Source organism: Crocodylus porosus, unplaced genomic scaffold, assembly GCF_001723895.1.
Source record: "Crocodylus porosus isolate Cpor-Errol unplaced genomic scaffold, CroPor_comp1, whole genome shotgun sequence".
In the NCBI taxonomy this organism is placed as follows: domain Eukaryota; kingdom Metazoa; phylum Chordata; order Crocodylia; family Crocodylidae; genus Crocodylus; species Crocodylus porosus.
The window spans coordinates 4,213,171-4,232,273 of NW_017728936.1; the positions used below are offsets into that span (position 1 = coordinate 4,213,171).

At 42.6% G+C, this 19,103-nt stretch overlaps 1 protein-coding gene across 3 annotated transcripts in view; it reads right to left on the minus strand.

Annotated features, from left to right (window-relative positions):
• Window positions 1–18,810, minus strand: part of ARHGAP32 (Rho GTPase activating protein 32) — a 464,420-nt gene extending 445,610 nt beyond the window's left edge. For all 3 annotated transcript variants that reach the window (XM_019546989.1, XM_019546988.1, XM_019546987.1), the window contains exon 1: window positions 18,716–18,810. In XM_019546989.1, coding sequence (XP_019402534.1) covers window positions 18,716–18,763 — 48 coding nt within the window. In that variant the 5' untranslated portion in view covers window positions 18,764–18,810. The remainder of the gene's footprint in view (window positions 1–18,715) is intronic.
• Window positions 18,811–19,103: the final 293 nt, after the last annotated feature.

Genomic DNA, 19,103 nt, shown 5'->3' on the forward strand with positions numbered 1-19,103 from the left:
GCAATGATGGGAGCCGCCCCTCCCACACCAGCCGTGCCTCTGTCCCATGCCCCCACCTGCCACTGGTCAGTGCCTGGCCCTGCCCCACCCCCTCACCTCAGGGGCATTGATCTGCACCCTCCCCTTCCAACTTACCAGCTGGAGGCAGCTCTCCATGCTGCTGGCTCTGCTCCATGCTATGCTGTAGCTGCGCACAGTACAGGCATTTATCAGCCAAATTAATCGGCCCCATCAGGCAGATACGTGATGCAGCAAATTTTCTTTATATCGGTACCAATCCAATATCGGACTGATGTATCGGTGCACCTCTAATTGCAATGCATCAGAAGAACAAACAAAACAGCTTGCAAGTAAATAGGATGAACAAAAAAAGAGAAGTGCGAGCCGATTTGGTCAGAAATGTTATTGGAAAACATTTGCTACTAGACTCAGATAACAGTTTTAATATTTGATAAAAGAAAAAAAATTCCTAATATCCCACCCCACCATCAGTTCAGACATGCAGGCATGACACGCAAAGCCCTAAAATACTAGTGAAATATTTTTAAGAGGAAGCAAAAAAAGTTCAACAGAACCATTCTCCTCTGGAGAATGCAATTCTGTTAAAACGTACTGATTTGATTTATATGCCACCCTTCTGAACAAAGGCTATAAGAGGACAGAATAACTTGTAAAACAGAAGAACGAACAAGAGAATAAAACAAAGGGAAACTAGGGCATCAACATAAAATAGAAATTCTCTAACTTACATCCTAGTCTAGCTCTGTTGCCCGAGTAGGAAGCTCTTACAGCAAAACTGTAATTGTGACAAAATGTTAAGAAGGGGAAAAAAACAGGGAAAAAAGCTCCAACAGTGTCGAAGTGTCTTATCCCAAGGTTATCAAAACAAAACAATTTAAAACACGTTGAAATCCACTGTACACAAAATCTCCATCCTCTGTATAGCTCTACATATTCTGGTCTCAATACTTCTGAAACTGTTTTATGAAAACATATGTAACAGCTGTCACAGAAGAAGTGAGAGATTGGGAATGGGCGATTGTTTGTTAAGCACCAACATGCTAGGACCTATATGTGACAGCAAAGCACGCAAGGACATGCCCATCACAACTGCATGAGTAGTCCAGTGAATAATGCCACAGACTGCTTAATAAGGTTAAGCACATTTTACATTCGGGGATTATTCACATTCTGCAAGTTCCAGATCACAGACCTCAATGCTTTGCTAAACTGGGGTCTGAAATAACATTTTCTTCCCCTCTAGACTTTGACAATTGGTATACAACACTATTTGCATTTTAAGACTGGGTCTAACAAGTGGAAACCTTAAGAACCAATTGCAGTAATGCATTTTTTGAAGTAGCATTAGGGAATATGTACTGTAGGCCACATAAGCACCAGAAAGTTTCGCTGCTGGACCATCAACTTCAGCTGACCCAGCATTCAGAGCACAGATGCAAAGCTGCTCCACAATTGGAAACAAGATACCTTCATCTTGTGCAAAATAATAGGAAAACATGGATTACGCTAGACACTCCAAATCCTACCCACTCTCCCCACATGCTGAATCTTCACTGGTTCTGGGCTGTCCACAATTACATAAGAAAAGGGCACTACTTGCCCCAAAATGAAAAGTTCATCCTTTAACCTTTAAAAATTGGACAGCTGGCTGTACTTGCTATATGCAACACTGAAATAAGAGAGCAATTCCACTTTACTGGCATTTTGAATCATTAATCACTGTCATCAAGTTCTTTCAAATGTCACCTTTAGTTATTGTTACTTTTACAAAGCAGCTACTTTGTGAACTTCTAGGCCCATGTTCAACCAAGAATTAAGGCCTTACGAAAACATCTGTTAGCCTTACTCCATGCAAACATGCATGCATTAATACACTAAATATACAATTTCTAATGTCAAAAAAGATGTTGGGTAAGAGTAAAGTATCAACGATGATTTTTCTGTAAAACGAAATAAAACCTACGTCTTAATGAGATGCTCTGTGGTCTAGGCTGAAGTCCAAGTAGAAAATAAATCAAAACCCCTTTGGAGTAACCCCAAGGAACAAGATGTCATAAAGCAGAGCTCACAAATGAGCTGCAGGTACAAAGCCGATTATTGTCATCATCTGACCAGGTGGTACAGCAACTGAAGAAGCAACTGTGCAACAAATGCGCAGATATTAAGACTTCAGCCCCCAAAGCATGGTTTTATTAAAAACACCACCACCACAAGGCGAACATTTTTCAAGTAGAATTTATTCCTTCAGAAAGGGAAGCCAGGTTCTTGCTTGAAAGTCACCCATAAATATGGCCATTTGCCTGATTCTTCGGATTGGTATGCATGTCCCTCTAGACACTGATATTCTAAAGATACTTGGTTCTTCATCCATCTAGCCTTTTATGCTTTCCTTTCCCTGCCACTGCATCCAAGAGCCTTCTATATGCATTACGCTTTTCAGGCTTGCCTGTGTCCGATTTACTGGCACGAACACCGAAGCAGTCTTCAGAAATGTGATAATGTATTTCAGAGAACTATTTGATAGGAAGGAGATCTATAGGAGGTTTTATTTGTTCATCATATTATAGATCTAGGTATGGCAGTTTCATAACTTAACAAGGTCTTTACTGTCTACTAGATCAATACTTGAATCCAGAGACATTTGTATTTCAGAACCTCCCCACCCAGAAAAAGACTACAGATACATCTAACTTATATATACTGCAAACATTTATACAGAACTTCAACAGAACTATTTGCACTGGTACATTTAACCACATATCTAAGCCTTTGAAGAATGAGGATGTAACCAAAAATCATCTGGGGATGCTGCCATAAGTCTGTGTTATGGTACAGCAAGCAAGTGGGCCTGCTAAATCTTTTGAGACTGAATAGTGGGTGCTAGCTTGATCCAGCAATAAGATTATATATGTAAATCCCACAAAACCTCTGCTTCTGACACTTTTCCTTTGCATACGTTCTTTGGGAAAGATATTGCAAAAGTTATTCTCAAACTCTTCTATGAGCTAATGTGCATCAGTACTGCATGCCAAAATAATATAAGAACAGGCAGATCAGGACTTCTGAAAGTCATTAATAAACCTCATGGGTGGAAATGCCATTTGTCTCTCCAAATTCAAAACAAATCAAATTTATGCCTCGTCCTTGGGGCAACTTAAGTTAAATGACGCTACTCTGCAGTTTATAAAACACACACACTACCATACAACTGTACAGCTCACACATGCCAAATGATCAGCTGCTCTTGAACTACAGGAAGGTGAACTGCAGAAGAGGCTTTCCCTCAAGTCATTCTGGAGGCATCATGTCAATGTGGAGAGAGTTCGCTTAACAAGGCAACCAAAGTTAAATATGACCGGGTTTTTGCCATCAGGTATAGAGGTCCAAGTCATTGACTTTACAGTTTATATTTAAGAATCTGTCCAATATTCAGCACGTGAGCTAAAGCACATGGTTTAGCTGCCAACTTTCTCTGGTCCAGAGAGACTGCACCAAATTCAGTCCTGACAAACTGGTACAACTTCCAGCAGGAGTTATATCTGATTGCCCCCATATCTGATTACCCGCAGACTTAATCTAGTTTCAAAAACCAGGAGAGGGGATCAACAAAAAGCAGTACTCAGTAAACATGAATACTATTAATGATTTTGAGTGGCCAAACTATACTGGGACGCATGTCTAGTTCCACTTTTTAAGGGATTTTACAGTGACTGGCAGATAATATAAAGTACTACTACACCACACGTCCACAGCATTTCTGGCCCACCTTTATGTTTTCAGTCCCTCACTTTCAGGAACTACAAACCAATACAACCATATTTACAAAGAATAAGTCCCCTATTGCTTGTGAAAAATATCCTGTTTAAGAAGCTGAACTGTTCTCTTCCAGGCGCTAGCAGCATAGTGTTATTTAAAATGATCACTGCCTTTAAATGCCATTCACTGATGATTCATCTCTCCAGATGGATTGAACAGGCTCATTTTTATTTTGTTATTCTCACATTATTCTTCACAAGCAGAAAGCAGCTTCTCAGATAAGTGTTCTGTCTTAACATCTTGGGTCTATAATGCAAATTAACAGACAATTACCTGGGAGCTACTCTGAAAATTAAATATCTGCATCATTTCCTCTTCTCCCTCTTATATTAACTTCGTGTTAAGTGAGCAAGTATCCACTGAATGGAATTTTGAGGCTCTTCACATCTTGAACCATATATTAAAAAGTGCATATTCTACAGATTTCAAAGTATTATATGCCACATGAACTAATAAACAAGTCATCTAAATATTGTAGTCCAAGTTTTCAGAACTGCAATTTTGGTTGCCCTTACACTAGAGGTGTACCGATCCATCGGCCCAACAGCAGATCAGTACTGATATAAAGAGAATTGGCTGCATCGGAAATCAGCCTGAAGTGGCTGATAATTTCGCCAATAAAAGCCCGTACATGCGTGCAGCCACAGCACAGCACACTGGCATGGCAGCTTAGGAGTAGAGCCCAGCAGCAAGTCTATTGTGGTGGAAGAGGAGGGGCAGGGAGGGCAGATCAATCCTGTGATGGGGGGGGGGGCGGGGAAAACATGTGAGCAGGACAGAGCTGCAGCTTGCCAGAGGTGGGGGCAACTCCTGCTGCTACGTGCAGCCCAGGAGGGCATGGGGATGAGGGGTGCCCCTGGATCTGAGCAGGGTGGGGAGGGCAGGCTGGAGCCAGGGCTGCACCAGGCTCTTCTCAGCAGGGACTGGGCTCAGGGCAGGCAACAGCAGCACTGGGAGGGGGTTACAGCCACTCCAAATTGCCATAGCCCCACTCCCAGCATCACCACTACCCACCCAGCACAGCCTCGGCTCTTCCCAGTGCGCGGGGGGAGCCACCCCCTCCCCCCCCAACAAGCCACAGGCTCCATCCCATGCCCTGCCCCACCCCGGCTGAGCAACACCTGCCCCTGCCCCCTCCCTCCCTCACCACGGAGGGTGTTGTTCTGGCCACCACCCCCCCATTCCCCTTCCTCCCCTGCTCTCCTTCTACCACAACAGACTTACCAGCTGCACACAGCTATATCAGAAATTCGATTAGTATTGGCTGATATGCCTCCTTAAATATCAGCTACTGGTATCAGCTACCAAAATCTCCATCAGTGTACCCTTAGCATACACAATGCCCCATGCAAAGTACAGACGTGTTATTTCTGGATCTGCAGACACCTTTGTAGAAGATAAACTTGAATGTGCATGTGCAAAAGCATTAAACACAGCAGATATTCTTTTCGTACACACGTTCAAGCACTAAAAATTAGGAATTAGGCACTTGTTAAAATTAAAGTTTTAAATGAATAAATAAAACAGGTAACAAGGCCTGGAGGACTGATCCAAGCATTAGCTGCCAAGAACTTCTGAGCTGTCAGTCCAGCACTGACGCAACTCTGTCCTTGGTAAATCATCTTGCGTGTCTTTTCTAGAGTTTCCTCATCTACAAAGTGGGATATTTACCAACTTGAAAGGCTGTTATGAAAATTAATTAAGGTCTGTGCTGTACTTTGAAAATGAAAACTGCTAAGTCACTGTTATTAATGAACAACAACTATACTTCTGTTGCCTAAAATGCAGCATTACATGAATCCTAATTTGTGGCATGCCTATCAAAAAGGTCAGTCCCCACTAGTTTAAAGGTGCCTTATTGCTAATACCTGTATAGGAAAGGTTATCTTCATTTACCCAGATAAGTGCAGTTTAGCTACAAAAAGTGGACACTTCAAGTATGGAATTAAAATGGGGGTGGAGAGGTTGCTATTCTATTTTTTAATCATTTTTTCTCTTCCCAGAACTTAATTGACCTGGATGGCAAGTGATAACAAAACTGCCCACTGTTCAAACTTACATAGAAAAAATACACAATAATACATTTTGCTAATATTTGTCTCTCTCAGGAATTCATTATGAGTGATTTTTTTAAAGAATATTTGTTAAATTAAAAATGCTAGCCTGCTTTGATCATGTTTCTTTTCTTAAGACCTATAATCAGTCTCTAGACATGTACCCTGATAATATTATCCCTGGAATACGATAGGTTAAGAGCATTAAAACAAAATGCGCTCCACACACAAACGCACCAATACCTTTCCCAGAGCTTGCAACCATCACCTAGTCTACCAGGTCTTTATGTAAATAGAAACAAACAAGAATGCAAAAGGATCAAGTTCTCTGGCATCTCAGCACAGCACTGCAATAATGCAGAAGATGAATAAAACAAGAATGCAAGCTGCTGGAACCCAAGGGGAAGGAGCAGTAACTTGTACACTGACTATCCACACAAGCCAGACAGCTACTGCCACCCTCATGGTCACCATAATGACTCAGAGTCACTATAATGCTCTCAAAGGGCGCATCCAGATGAGCATGGCTGTGTGGTATGTGGCACCGCAAACATGTCTGCAGTGCCACATACCACACAGTCAGGCTTCCTCCACACTGCAAAGGGCATGCTGCCTCTGTGTGCACTGCTCCAGTTTTCTTGACCCCTGGATATCCATGGAAGAAAAATAAATAAATAAATGGAGCAGTACATACTTAGGCAGCACAGGCTTCCCAAAGCCACACTGCGGCTGCTGGTCACGCTCCACTTGACAGGATCACCACCGCTGCAGCCCCGGGAGGCCTCCAAGACCCCAGGTAAGGCTGATGGGGCCAGCAAAGTGCTGGCCCCAGCCTCCCCTACCGCCTCCAGAGTAACCTGCTGCACACCAAAGCACATGTGGCACCAGCATTCCCCAGGGACAAGTAGCTGTGGCGAAGGTGCACTGCTGCTACTTGTCCCCAGGGAACCAACATCCGCACTCATCTGGACGTGCCCAAAAGTCTCAAACTTGAAGGTGCTAAGAACCTCACTGGAAATGCTGGGCACCCTCAGTTTCCTCACAGTAGGTACTCAAATCCTTTTTGCCCCAAATCCTATTACCGTAGCTCGCACTTGCCACATCATAAGATTCCTCATAAGTTCTCTGACATTTTCTTATTAAAATACAGATACCAGATTGTGAACTTCTGTACTTTTTAGAAAGCTTTCAAGAGAAAGTTGTGTTATATTTAGCAGCCATATGGCCTCCCTCCTCCACACACATGGTTTCTGGCTATAAGACCTCCCAAATTAATTTTTAAACCACTGATCTATAATTTTTCATTTCTACTTGATATCTTAGAAGTTAACTGTGCTTTAATAATTAAATCCATATTTTGACAGAGCAGGGTACACCAGATGTACCTGGAGCGAGTGATACAAGAACAAAAAGTTTCCTTCTGAATTAGGTGAAGATGTTTTGAAAGATGCATGATACTATCCCTCTCCAGTTCAGTGGAATAACATTTCACTGACTACATAACTTGCTAATCAAATATTTCAAGGGCTTTCTTCTTATGTAGTTCATGTGACAGATGGCTGATGGTACTCAGAACTGAGCATCACCTTTTGGATTTTCTTCCCAGTGCAACCCACATAGGGTCCAAATTTGCAGAGTTTAAAGTAAAATGCAAAACACTTTTAATTTTGTTTAAATTGCATGTTGCCAGTTGTCCTTGCATAGGATCATAGGGAAGCAGGACTGGAAGGTACCTTATTAGGTCATCTAGTCCAGCCCCCTGCTCAAGGCCCCGACTAATCCATCCCAGCCAAGTCTCTATCTAACCTGCTTTTGAAAACTTCCAAGGATGAAGATTCCACGTTTTCTTTAGGTAGCCTGTTCCAGTGCTTGACCGTCAGAAATTTTCTCCTAATATCCGACCTCAATTTCTCCTGCTGCAGCTTGAGGCCATTACTCCTAGTTCTATCCCCTACAGCCACTGAAAAAAGCCTCATTTCTATCCTCTCTCTAATTGTCCTTCAGATACTTGAAGACTGTTATCAAATCCCTCCTCAGTCTTCTCTTCTCCAGACTAAATAGTCCTAGCTCTTCCAGACTTTCCTCCTAAATCTTGCCTCCCAGGCTTCTAATTATTTTTGTTGTTTTGCACTGGACTCTTCCCAAACTGTCCACATCCTTCTTGAAGGTGTAGGGCCCAAAACTAGACAATACTCCAGGCAAGGCCTCACTGAACAAACCAGAAGAGTTACACGCCTTGATTTGCAAGTGACAGTCCTGTTAATATGACCCAGTATGTCACTGGCACTTTTTACAATGAGAATATACTCTTGGCTCATAGGGCGCATCCAGATGTATTTTATTTATTAGCTTTAAACAGTTTTTAATTTGGGATGTTTTGTACTTTTCTACCAGATTTGCCAGTTACATGTACAGTAGGTAGACTTCCAGTTCTTAAGCCACCTCCTGCAGGGGGACAGGTGGGGGCACAATAGCAAACGCATGAAGTTTTAAAAGTTACAAACTGAAGTGCCTAGTTAGTTGTTGGGTTGATCAAGAAGCCGGCGTCTGGAAAAATCCTCACCTCTGGACTTGGCAGTCTTGTCTTTGTCCAGCAAGACCTCGACGTACTAGCTTTCTGGACATGCTCCAAAAGCCAACTCACCCCTGCATCTCACATGTAAAAAGGACAGCTGACAGATAGGAGTTAAGGTCATTAGTTGTTGTCATCATTTGCTGAATTATCAGTCAAAGGAATAACCATAACGAATCAAACCAACACCCCACTGATCTAGCACCTCATCACCCATGCTAATCAATATGAAATGTAGAGCTGTGATTCTCAACCAGGGTGCCATGAGATCCCATTAAGGGTGCCATGCTGCCCAGCCCCAGTATGAAGGGGTAAAAAGCTCTCCTACCCCAGTTTAATGTCCTGCCATTGCCACTCAGCAGCACCTCCAGTCTCTCCTCTGAAGACTGTTGCTGCAGCTGCCCTCTCCCCACTCCTGGCAGCCCCAGTGCCGCCAGCAGCGTGCTCTACTGCAGGCAGACAGATGGGTGGATGTGTGGTCAGAGCCAGGCTTTGCAGCCCAGCTTGTCCCCTCCACTCCTCCCATGTCCCCGGGACAGGGATTCACAGGGGAAGGCGGTAACATGCGAGAGCCCACAGACAACTTCAGCCAGGAGGAGAAGCCCCTCTCCTGTACCACCTCTCCCTCACCTTCCTCCTCGAGCTGCTGCATGGCCAGGGCTGCTGCTGGGGGGGAATCCCCAGATCCCTCTTCCCTACAGCCCCCCTGTTCAGGTTGCACTGGAGCCCAACAGGGACAGCTATGGGAAGAGGAACCCTGGAGCCTCCTCCTGGCTGGACTCTGGTGCACTGCAGAGCTAGGGTGGCTGGGGGGACAGAAACCCCCTTTCCTCCACCCCTAACCCCTGCAGGCTGTGTTAATATCCCCTCCAAATCTCTAGGTATCAATTATTTTTGGAAGGGATATAAAAGCATTCTGTTTTAGAATATCAACTTCAAGTTACTGAGGATACCTAGACTTCTGGAAGAGATAAAACTATTTAAACTTTGCACATTCTTGCACTGAAATGCCCCATCTTTTTTTGGGCTACAACTTTATTCTTGATTTATGCCAATGCGTGCATTTGGGAAGCAAGGGAGATACGGATTGTGATGGGTTAAAATGTGCTCTCTGTTGGTTTCCCTGCATATAACAACAGGGTTTGAGCTGCCTAAACCTATGCCAGTCACCATTTTGTGCACCTTCCTTACAGTGAAAGGCCAGTGCTTAAAGTGTTTATTTTAATTTGTTTATACATATGCTCGGCTTCCAAAAGTGAAAAACACCTACATTATAATATTAAGTACTGTGAAAATAAAAAAGAAAGTGCGGTTGCTTTTTCTGGCTGCATTCAAAACTGGCTCTATTTATGGCTACATGCTCCATTCATTCATTAAATGATGACACGCTTTCCTTGAGTTGTCCTATGCCAGCCAAGACAAGGTAGATTATTTCCCCTTGACAACAGGTGGCGACTGAAACAGAAAAAAAGAAAAAGGTTGCTCAGGATGTCAAACCAACCCTATAAATAAGAGGCTTGCTAGTGCACAGACCTGTTGATTACATCAAAGAGAAATAAGCTATTTTTAAAAGACAGGTGGAAGAAACATTATTGAGGAAACGCAAGAAAATGTATAAGACTAAAAAAATACTAGTTGGGATGCTCATAAACTCAGCAGCATTTCACTATAAGGCAAGAGAATTTACTCTTTAGATGGTCCCTATATCTGTCCAGGCAAGTAGAGCAAGTATTGTGTTACCCTGTAAAAGTGACATATTAGTGCTACCTACTACCTAAGTGCTTCTGTAGTAGCAACGAAAGTAGTAACAGCCAGCTCGTGTTATATAGAAACAAGAAGATGTTCACACATCCCCATGTTCCCACACATTTCCAAGATTCTCAGTAGCCCAGATTCAGAATCAACCCTTGAAAGAAGATTACCCTTGAAGGTCCTTTTATTACTGATGTTACATAATCCAGACCAGGAAGCTGACAGGGGCGGGGGGGCGGTCTCTGTCTTCAGAAGTGGTCTATGTGACAGAAAAAGCTTCAATCTTGCTTTTGGAACAAAAGAACAGGCAAAGGGAGGAAAGAATCATGCAAACCCGTGGAGGCTACAACTCTACTAAAGTGCCATCCAAAGCTCTTCACACTCCTTTGAGAAACAACTTGTTTAATCACCTTGCGCACAACAAAATGCAGTGGAATTTGTTCTTCTTGAAACAGTAACAAGAACCACTACTTGTACTAATGATTTGTTTGAAAAGTATCCCTGGTTGCTGCTGCTTTTCCTTGGCCAGATTTCTAGAGCATGACAAGATATAAAACATAAACGAAAAACAAAAAAATGTCCTTAAGGACACTAACAACAATACCCAAGAGTGAAGACGGCCAGGGTCAATCACGCTACAGATGCTGGATGCCACTCTCGTGCAAACTGATACAGTCACCTTCTGGTGACTGAGCTGTCTCTCAGGTGCTAGACTAAAGGAGGGCAGGGGCCCCCAGAACCACAGCAGTGTTGGCACTTGGGCAGCTCTGACTTCCTGAGGGCTTTTTTGGTGGTACAGGTTCTAGAATACACCCAGTCTCCAGCCCAGTGGGGTCAGCAGTGTAATCCCACTCCTCTTTCCTCTCTCTGAACAAGGCAAATCCATGATATTTCTTCAGAGGGCAGTGTTTAGATTAGATTACTGTGCACATGAACATATGTGCGAGCACATGTATACAGGACAAGGCGTTTGAATGAGCAATAAAAATATATTAAAGATTACTTTTCTGCATATTCTGTGCAGAAACTAAAAGCTTGCATACTTAAGGCTGAGCAGGAACGTGGCATGAATGTTTTAAAGCCTCTATTGGCTCAACATGGCTTATCTAATTTCAAAACCTGTATGATTTACTCTTCACCTTGTTGAATTTTAAGAATTGATGACTATAACTATTACAAGACACTGCTTCAACTTGCTAAAAACTGTAACAGGGAATGAGGCAGTCAGCACATTTATATAGAAGGATAACAATATCTTCAGAAGACTAACTATTCCTTCCTGTTGCCTCCTACTGGTTGTGAGAAAATAATCACATTAGAGAACAAAGAGATAATCATGACATAAAAAGACAATATTTTCATGACCATGATTTCAGCCAAGTAGCATGCAATAAACAAAGTGAGACTTTTAAGTAACGTAACCACACTTACAAAAAAAATCCTTTAAAACAAACAGTAGTAGCCAACTTTTTTCCCCTTCCTTCTCCTCAACATACAAGAGCATCATATCAGAGTGGTAGGAAGGTACCTAGTCATATAAAAATCAACAAGAGTTCTTTTTCCATCTGTTAATTTGGAAGAAATGACATTAAACATTCCTGGGGAAAGTTGGGGTGGGGGGCAGTCCTACCCATTCATTAACAATTCCTCCTTCAGATGCAAAGGCACCAAGGTTCAAAGGTCAGATGAGCCTTTGTACTCAGTTGCAGGGTCGTTACAAACAAACTGTTGTTCCAGTTTCTTCAATGAATGAAGCTGCAGCAGTTACAATGACTGAACTTTACATCCAAAGCTTGCGCGCACATCATTCAACTAAAGGACTCTGGAATCTCATTTACACTTGAGGAATACATTATGAGAACGCCTTGCAGAAAAAAGAAAAATTAACTGTTGTTTCCTGAGCACACATGTGAAACTATTCCTCATTCATTCACTTCACAGATTCTACTTGGTTTAAAAAAAAAAAAAAAAAAGACAAATCAGTCACCACATTTTTCTTTTTAACTACAGTATTACTTGCAGTATTAAAGAAAGAAGCAACCAACCATAAGTATTCAAAATAGATGCATTTATTCTAGGTAGGAAAATTATCATTATTTATATAACGCAACTCAAAACATCCTGGACTGGGAAGACAACAACCACACTTGCAAGTTACAGCAAGAAGTTACTGAAGTAGGATTATACTTCCTCAATTCTGGATAAAGCAACTTCAATATTGTGAATTGTCAGTTATATCAATTACAATTTTGAAGGGTGGAAAGGTGTGTGACAGGGGGAAACTTTAAAGGGGAAAAATCTGAGTTTACTTAATAGATTTCTATACAATAAGCACATAGGTTAGCTATTGTGAAATCAAACAAAAGCGTTTGTGGTTCAAAACAAGGAGTAAAAGCACAAATTCAAGCAAATACTCAAAGGAAATAGCAACATATAAAGCAATTCTCAAAACAGGCCTTGTCTAAGAACAGTTTTCTTCACTACAGCCCTGTTCACGGTCCTACAATACTCCCAAGGAAGTAAGCTGGGCAGGATCAGGTCCTTGTTTTGACTAGCTGTAATCCCAAACAGCAGCCAGTTCTACAACCTATGCTGTCATGATTTTGAAACAATTTTTTAAAAGAAAGAGAAATTTCTGACAGGAAAGGTTAAGTCTAGGTCTACCTTACAATCTTCTTAAGCATACCTGTGATAATGAGGTGCGACTTGTGCCTAGCTTGGCTATGCCAGTACACTACACCAGCAAAACAGTATTAGTGTGGACATGTTCCAAGTCTGCATCAAGCAGATGTTAACCACGAATGTTTTTTGTACAAAAGCATGGAGGTGCCTAACTCACTTTGAAGTCAATGGGTAGGTCTCTGAATATTAGGTATCTATTATTTCCAAAAACCTGGCCTACTGTTTCCTAAGGTCCCCTTCCAGTAAGGTTTCCCTAAATTAAACCAAGTTCCTTCTTCTCCCCTCCACACCCATCCTCTATATCCCTCCCATTCTTCTCCTAGCTGCTCTGCCTATCTTTGCTCTTCTCTCTTCCCCTTGCATGAGGTCAGCCTGCAATGCGACAGCTCCAGTTGCAAGACTCAAGCCAGTTCCCTTGGCTCTCCAAATCCTGCTGCCTCGCTTGTTTTCACAGTGATGCCAAAACACAAACTGCTTCTGTAATACTAACCGCTGCAAACTTTCTTTCTCCTCCCCTCCCCCCCCCCCCACATGTGCACCTATATGACTTTGATTAAATGCAAGGGTTGAAGGATTCATCTGATCATTTTCGGGGAACACTGTTAGTAAAATCAATTAGGGAAAACTACTAATTGATTAGCAGCAAGGATTCTATGTGGCAATTTACTCTGTTAATCAAAGCAATTTAAAGTCTAAATATCTTGCTAAACTTTATTAGACACTTGTTTAGCAGATGATCATCATCCTTCTGATAATAAAAGATACAGAAAAGATTAAACATAGTTTTATTTTGGAGGCAATAATCTCCTAGACACTTGTAAAAAGCAACCCCACTATCTGGGTTACTTTTAGCAACACTGATTTTCTAGATTTGCCAGTAAGTAAATAGTAATAAAATATTTAGCTGAGCACTTTTCATGTAAGCATCTAAAAGCACTACACAAAAGGTAGGTAGACATTATTGACCCTCTTCAGATATGGGGAAGACTACTGCATTCCACTGAGAAGTGACTTACTTGCTCAAGGTCTCTCAGACCTGTTACCAAAAGTTATTTAGACCCCTATATACCTTCGTGGATCTGACCCTTCATGAGCCATTGACAAAACCTGGAAGTGAATTTAACTTCTCAGACTCCAGGAGCCATAATCAGTCCACTAAACAACACTGCCTCCCACCCTTTCATTACTGTAACAGTTGCATGAAGCTCTGAAGACAACCTGCCAAGCTATTCACTGATCACATGCTGAAACAGGATTCCAGTTCACAGTCCTGCCCCCCATCCCAAACCACTAATAATTCGATGACCTGCTCAGAAGCCGTTGCCCAATTCAGCCACAGAAACCAGACTGGAATACAATGTGGGTTCCTAAAATACCCTATAGTAAAAGATATTCACAGTACTTTGTTCTAAACACACCATGGAAACAGATGTTGTTCTCAATTACACCAGTGCAAATCTATGGGTACTCTAGACCTTTCCATGCATAGGTGAGATCAAATTTTGTCTGAGGGGTAATAATCTGTCAATGAATACTAAATAGCTATACCAACTGCTTAATGCTTGAAAATATTCAACATAACATATCGGTGATGCTCAGCCTTTCAGCCCCATCGGCCAGACAAGCATAGGGCCACTCCGTGGACCAGATCCCTCACAGTCAGGCCCTATGCCACCCCAATCAGACTCCAGTCCTGCCTGCCTGTCCAATCTCATGTGTAGGGCCACACTATCCAACCCACAGGACTCCCAACAGATCCTGAAATTTGGCAGCAGGGAAGCAACAATTAATGCTGCCACCACAGTTTCTTTTTAGATAGAGGAAAACAGAGTGGAAAGTCAATGCCAACTTAAACATTATCATCTTCCTTTCCATTACTGGTGAAGTAAATCCAATTTAGTAACTAGTTTAAAGAGCAGTCTGTACTTACTTCAAACTCATTTCTAAAGGGTCATTATATAACCCATGAGGCAGGAGTATGGTATGTTGGTATAGTCAAGTGGATTCCAGCAACAGGAAAAGCAACTTAAAAAATATCCCAAATATCTGATGATATTCCTATAAATAACAGCTCCAACCTAAAAGCCCCAGTCTACATAGGTGGAAAGCTGTGTTAGCAGAGGGTAAAACTGGAAAACCTCTGTGCGTACATGGCCTGCACAAGTTATTAAAATGTCTGTAAACTGAAAGGCTTAAAGCATTTAATAAATAAAACTCAGACTTCTATTCCACGGTTACAATTTTACAACAGAAGTTATGTCTCTAGGAAACAAAAATTCTACCTAAACTTAATATTCGCTTTGGACACATCGATAATTAACACAAGCATAAATACATACTGGTGCTTTTTCAGCCAAAGTATTTAAAGTCCTTTACAATGCAGGGCGAGTAGCATTATCCCATTTTTATAAGAGGAAATGGAACCAGAGTATAAAAGTATCACAGCATGTCAAAGAGAAGTAGGAATAGTATCCAGGTCTCCTGACAACAAGCTCAACACCTATCAACTGAAGAATGGCAACTTGAACTTCTGCCTTTTTCTATCCTTTTACCTAACCTGATCATTTAAAATGGATTTGTTCCTCTAAATTAACTAAGATATTTTATTTGCTGTCTCTACATATCTATGCAATCAAAAGTTCCCTATTTGCTTACAGATCTAAGTTACCTACTTTATTTATCTTCAAAATTAAAGTTAAAAACTTTTTAGTTTCAATCAAACAGAGCTCAGGCTATTAAGAAAGTAGTGCCCACAGCTGCACTATTTTTCAATTATGTTATCCTCCGAGCCATAATTTACTAGAGCACCTAATCTACATAATAATGGCCATGCTGCTATTTCTGTACATAATCAATATGCAAATCCCTATACTTAGGCTGGTTAACTGTACTCAGCCAGTTGGTACAGTATAAAGGATTAACATGAAAATGGTTGCCACTATACAAATCCATGCATTTTAACCATTCATGCCTGTTGGCCCATTTTAGATCAGATACAAAAAAGGATTTATTTTTAAAAACGAATACCAGCTATTGGTTCTCAGGGCCTGGAAAGAGAGTGAGAAGTGGAAGCCACAACATAGTTTTGGGCAAATGGACTGGCAGTTCTTAGTACGAGATGGTTTGTGTTCTGCTCTGGTGGTATCATTCAGTACAGGTGGCACAGCCGATTACCCCCATCAGACATTCACTTCCAAGTGCAAGTTTTGCTTAGGATAAGTGAGGAAACTTTTATGGGTCTCTTCCTAGGCTGCTTCCCCTTTCTCATGCCCATCATAAAACTATCCCACAAACAAGATGGCATAACCTAACAAAACTGGCTGCCTCAGCATGGCAGAGGCCTGTAGCTGAAACAGCAGGAGCAGCAGCAAACTAGGTGTCAAGAACACTATGACTGCTGTGCAAGGACACAAACCCATATTACACCTGGCTGAAGCCACATATTGTTGTAGTCCCATGACAGCAATTGCTCCATTCAAATTTCTAGAATCCTTTCAAGTTAACCATGTTCCTTTAGACTTTCCACCATTCCATCTCTCTCCCTTCCTCAGCAGCACATCAGCAGATGTTGTATCATTATAACCAATACATGTAAGGCAAGAGCCCTTACAGATATGAGAGATGGAAAGAGACTGTTACTGAGATATTCTGCCAATATTATAACAGGAAGCTCCAGTGAAAGCAATCCTGCCCGTTTTATGCTGGAACCAATATCCCGAGTGCACTTGTTTGCAGAAGAAAATATGGATAAGGCCTGGGAATTTATTCAGAATTTCCCTTCAAACAAACGCTCTCATATAACCATGGGCAAGGAAACAGTTTTAAGATGGATCCTGGGGAAAATAACATACTTTGAATAGACTGACAGAACACCACCCAGTTCAACTTATACATTTGAAATGGGGGTTGCACACAGCATGTTTTGAAATTTATGCAGTCTAGTGCATGCAAATGGCAAAATATTTACTCTTCAAAAGGTAAGTTTGAAAAGGACGAGCTCCAGGGAAAAAAGCCAAGGCAAGACTGCTCCCTATTTTATATTAGCCGGTACCATCCCCATTCTAAATGTTAAGTGCCCCAAGCAAAAAGACTTCTATACAACTTCCTTGGAAATCTGTTCCATCGTCTAAGACTAAGTTAGGAAGCTTTCTTTTTCCTGGTATTCAGTGAAATAACCTTATTTCTATCACAGGAAGGCTCAAACCTAACATTTTTAAGAAGATGACAGTGACAGATCCATACTGAAGCAGCACATTTACACTGGAATGTCTTGTTAACAACCTACATAAATGCTTAAGGTTAATAATCATCAGTCCCTACTGCCATCTAGGCTGATCAGGCTCAAGCCTCACTTGTTAATTCAGAAACTACACCAGCAACTTTAATTTGGATGGACACTTTTCAGATAAAGATGACACAATGCAATACTGAACTGCGAGTTAATTCAGTAAAACCAATTTTCTTCTGGCAATGTAATGATATTCCAGTACATTATAAATACACCTACTTTCACCACGTTAATGCTTTTAATTCTGTAATTGTCCCAAATAGTAGGTCTTACAGCTGCATGCTGCTAGACTCTGACCCCACTTTTCTCCTTTTATCTTCCCAATCGTTCCATATCCTCCAAGGAATATAAGCTTGATTCTTCCAGATGGCTACAATATGTTCAAACATTATAAAACTGTCAAATATACCAGGGTAAGTTTGTGGTACCGTATAGCACTAAGAGTCCTTGGATAATCACCATGAAAATTTACCAGCCCAGGAATAAAATATACTTGCTTGCTCTTTATCACAATGAATGTATATGAAAGTATAATATTTTACACGCCAGTCAAAATAAATTGCTCACCCAAGGCTAACGCAATTTTGCAAAACTGGAATGAAAAGACATCTGCGGGGAAGGAAACAAATTGTATGTTACCAAGTAAAAATGTTAGGAGGTCTGTCCCTGTTCTGTGGAAATGGATGCATTTATGCCATGTTTACTCCTCAGTTACATTACTATGATCCAAGTGTTTCAAATACGCTGAACAGAGGTTGCTATAACAGTCTTTGAAACACACGCACAGAGTCCTGTATCACAGAGAGAGAAATGTTCTGATCATACTGGAAAATACTGCTCAGTATGACACCTCTCCCATTAAATGAGACAACTATATAACAAAAAAAAAGAGCGGTCTATTAGCCTTCTCCCTCATCATCACACTAGAGAGAAGTCCCAGGATAAGCAGGATCAGTCATTACAGGACACCGGGCTTCTAGTCCCAGCTCAGGCCTCACAAGTCTCTGTCCAAAGTGCTGTTTTATTGCACCCGTTCAGAGAGAAGATGGTAAGGAGATGGAAAATTAATTTAGACCGTCTCTACGCTTGAGTTCTGCAGTTACCGGCACACACACATATGTAGTTAGATGCAACAAATTAGGGTACCAGACAGCTCACCAAGGCAGAAAGGGGGAGGACAGTCTAATTCGATTGCTCATAAACCAAGCCCACGAAAAAAACAGATCGCAATGCGTGCCTTCGAGGTGCCGGGGGGGCGAGGCCCGAATGGCATCGACCCCCCAGGTCCCCTTCTGCTCAGGCAGCGGCAATCAGATGTCACCCACACAGGGAAGTGCTCCACGCCTCCCGCAACCGGCCCCGATGTCTCTCGACGCGCCGGATTTCACGACCGGTCAGGACGCCCCTCTCGTCGATGCGCGGGGGCTGTTATAACCACCCCCCAGCTGCGAAACGCCGGGCGAGCGAGGAGCAAGCATGGGATAAAGACACCGGGCGCGCCGTCAATGTCCAACCCCCGCGTGCACTCACCCACCAGCCGGACGGACCCGCAGACGTCGGCTCCGGGCACGGCCACATCACGAGCTCGCCATCCGCGACCCGCGACCCCCGTGCTGCCGAGGGGGAGGAGAAAGAAACCTGGTTACAAGCGAGCGGCGGGGGGAGGGAAAAGGAAGCAGCAAAACGCCCCTGGGAACACCGGCTCCCCCCCCCCTCCATCCTCCACGCGGCCCGGAGCTGACGACTGACCCGGCCGCGCTGGGGGCAGGGAAAGGCCGGGGGGCGGAGGCGGCAACGGCCCCTGCCTCACTGCGCCCGCCCGCACCGCACTCACCGCTCGCGCCTCATCCGCGCGCATGCGTACTGCCAGGCCCCACCCCATCCTCGTTCCCATCCCCGGGCTCGGGGGGCGGGGCCT